This window comes from Propithecus coquereli, unplaced genomic scaffold (assembly GCF_000956105.1).
Source record: "Propithecus coquereli isolate 6110/MARCELLA unplaced genomic scaffold, Pcoq_1.0 Scaffold164, whole genome shotgun sequence".
NCBI lineage: Eukaryota > Metazoa > Chordata > Mammalia > Primates > Indriidae > Propithecus > Propithecus coquereli.
In genome coordinates, this window is record NW_012140969.1 from 1,123,240 (window position 1) to 1,126,389 (window position 3,150).

The 3,150-nt window shown below is 40.5% G+C and overlaps 1 protein-coding gene across 1 annotated transcript in view; it reads right to left on the reverse strand.

Annotated features, from left to right (window-relative positions):
• Nucleotides 1-269: 269 nt before the first annotated feature.
• The window catches only part of ZNF699 (zinc finger protein 699), a 7,922-nt gene continuing 5,041 nt past the window's right edge, over nt 270-3,150 (reverse strand). The window contains exons 3-5 of the mRNA XM_012641375.1: nt 2,868-2,978; nt 2,249-2,432; nt 270-1,895 (exon numbers count right to left, since the gene is read on the reverse strand). Coding sequence (XP_012496829.1) covers nt 437-1,895; nt 2,249-2,432; nt 2,868-2,978 — 1,754 coding nt within the window. The 3' untranslated portion in view covers nt 270-436. The remainder of the gene's footprint in view (nt 1,896-2,248; nt 2,433-2,867; nt 2,979-3,150) is intronic.

Below are 3,150 nucleotides of genomic sequence, written 5' to 3' on the forward strand. Positions count from 1 at the left end.
CATTCCTGCTTCTGTATGAAAAAATACACTTTGCATCGTCCATGGTCAAAAGACTTTGTAATGCAAATAATATTTACACCTAAGCCAAAATAAAAGCATCTCATACTGTTGCTAGAGCTGAAAAGGTAAATTTTATCACTTTAAATGTTCACATCAAAAACACAGGAAATCAATGAGCCAGCAGTCCACTTTAAGGCTGAGACACTGGGTCTTCATTTCTAGTATGACTTTTCTTATACACCATAAGTGATGTTCATGAAAGCTTTAGTACATGGTTTATACACACAGGGTTTGCTCTAAGGTGTCCTCCAATCTCCAGAAAGATGAGCAATAATTTCTTACTTTCTTACATTCGTAGGGGGTCTCCACAGTATGAGATCTCACAAGCTGCCTAGGATTTGAAGAAGCTTTGCAGACACTCCCCTATGCCTTACATTTAGGTATTTTCTCTAGTGTGAGTTTTCACATGTCTTCGAAAGTAGGCAGGACAAACAAAGGCTTTCCCACATTCCTTACATTCATAGGGTTTCTCTCCAGTGTGGCTTCTCACATGTCTTCGGAAGGATGAGGGACAACTGAAGGCTTTTCCGCATTCCAGACATTCAAAGGGTTTCTCTCCAGTGTGCATTCTTGCATGTACAGTGAGGTAGGAAGAATGACGAAATGCTTTCCCACATTCCTTACATTCATAGGGCTTTTCCCCAGTGTGCGTTCTCATGTGGATCCTAAGAGCTGAGGGATAAATGAAACCTTTCCCACATTTCTTACATTCGTAAGGTTTCTCTCCAGTGTGAGTTCTCGTATGTACCGTGAGGTGGGAGGAACTGATAAATGCTTTCCCACAGTCCTTACATTCATAAGGCTTCTCTCCGCTGTGAGTTCTTAAGTGTTCAGTGAGGGACGAGGAACGACTAAAGGCCTTCCCGCACTCCTTACATTCATACTGTATCTTTCCAGTGTGCTCTCTCACGTGGGCTCTAAAGGATGACGGACAGCTGAAAGCCTTCCCACATTCCTTACATTCGTAGGGCTTCTCTCTACTTTGATTTTTCACGTGTGTATTGAGGGAAGTGGGAAGATAGAAGGATTTTCCACATTCCAGACATTCGTAGGGTTTCTCTCCAGTGTGTTTTCTCATATGGACACTTAAGGAGGAGGGACAATTGTAGGCTTTCCCGCATTCCTTACATTTATAGGGTTTCTCGCCGGTATGTGTCCTCACGTGCACAGTGAGTTTTGAGGACTCGCTGAAGGCCTTTCCACACTCTTTACATTCGTAAGGCTTCTCTCCAGTGTGAATTCTTATATGTATGATAAGGTGAGAGGAAGAACTGAAGGCTTTCCCGCATTCCTTACATTCATATGGCTTATCTCCACTGTGAATTCTTTTGTGTTTGGAGAGTGAGGAGGAGCAACTAAAGGCCTTCCCACATTCCTTACATTCGTAAGGCTTATCTCCACTGTGAATTCTTTTGTGTTCTGTGAGCGACGAAGAACAACTGAAAGCTTTCCCGCACTCCTTACACTCATAGTTTGTTTTTTCAGCGTGAATCTTCATGTGTGCCCTAAAGAATGAGGAACAACTGAAGGCTGTGGTACATTCCTTGCACTCATAGGGCTTCTCTTCAGTGGGAGTTTTCATATGCTTCTTAAAACAAGCAAGAAAATGGAAGGCTTTCCCACATTCCTTACACTGGTAGCGTTTGCTTCCAGCGTGAGACCTGATGTGATTCTTAAGGGATGCGTGATCCGGGAAGGCCTTTCCGCACTCACGGCACTCACAGGATTTTGTTTCAGTAGTTCTCTGGAGGGGATCAAGATTTGGAATTTGGCTAAAGGTCTGTCCATGTTGGTTTTCTTCATTACGTTCATATATGTTCTCCACCATATGATTTCTTCTAAAAATAAAAGGTACACTATTAGTAACACCTTTTTACCATTTTCAGTGAATGTGTATGTTTTCTGCCCGGTCAAGTTATAAGCTAAAAGTTCTCACAAGGGGGAACTATCATAGCTAATATTGTCACCGAGTTTTTAACTTAAGGGATTTTTCTAGTAATTGCTTACAAATGAAGTTATGTATCAAGCATTCGCTATCTCGTACTCATTTGTAGGAAAAATACCTCGTGAAAATTCTTTGTGAAATCACAATTTTTGACCTAGGCTTACGTATACATGCTTCTTAAATTTCATGGCATTTTAAGATTCTCTCCTGAGGCATTATTTTCTCTATATGAATGGTACTCACCTCAAAGGCCTCTCATGGCTTTTGTTCTGATAATTGATATCACAGTATTCCCAGTTTTCAGGTAAAATGGAGGACCAGGAATCATTTCTTTTGAATCTTACTATCTTCTGTTCATTGGATATTTTTTCTCCACAAATATCTTGCAGGAGAATTGATTCGTTAGTTTTAAGTTGAGTCTCAGAATCTGAAACAAAAAAGTGAAAGCAGCTGTGAGAAAAGGACTTTTAGCAGAGTAGCTGTTTCAGGACTTTGGTATTAATGGGCTCAAGGTTCAAAACGCTAAGCAATTAACTAAGAAATAATTCTATGAAGACTGAGACTAACATGCTTATGTTATTATAGGAGATTATAGGATCTCCTTTATGGGATTATTATAGGCTATCATTAGGAGAACAAAACAGAAAGGAATTGGATAAAATGCACATGATCAAATACTAACTTGCAAGGAGGAAATACGGAAGGTCTTTGTGAAGAACGAGGGAAGTGTGAGAGGTCATTGATAAAATGTCAAAATAGTAATCTGAGATATCTGTGGATGATCAGACTCCTCAGATAAAACAAAGTTTTTTTATTTGATTTTTTTTCCCCAACTAGGACAGTTTCTCCCAAGGATTCTTGCCTTCACGGTGCTCCCCCGTACAGATGCCCTGCGAAAGTCCTCTCTTCACGGGCTGCAGGTCCTCCTCTTGCTCCCACTGGGAGATCAGATGGGGTGTGTGTAGCGGATACCCTGCACATGCAGAAAGGCATATCGTGAGGGAAAGCAATGAAGAACCACAAACATTTCTCTAAGATAGGACCAAAACTTTGGTCTTCTGATACCCTAAAGATGGGCAACTATGAGTTTAACTGAAACAAAAATGTCTCAAATTTATTAAAAAAAAAAAAAAAAAGAGGGGAGA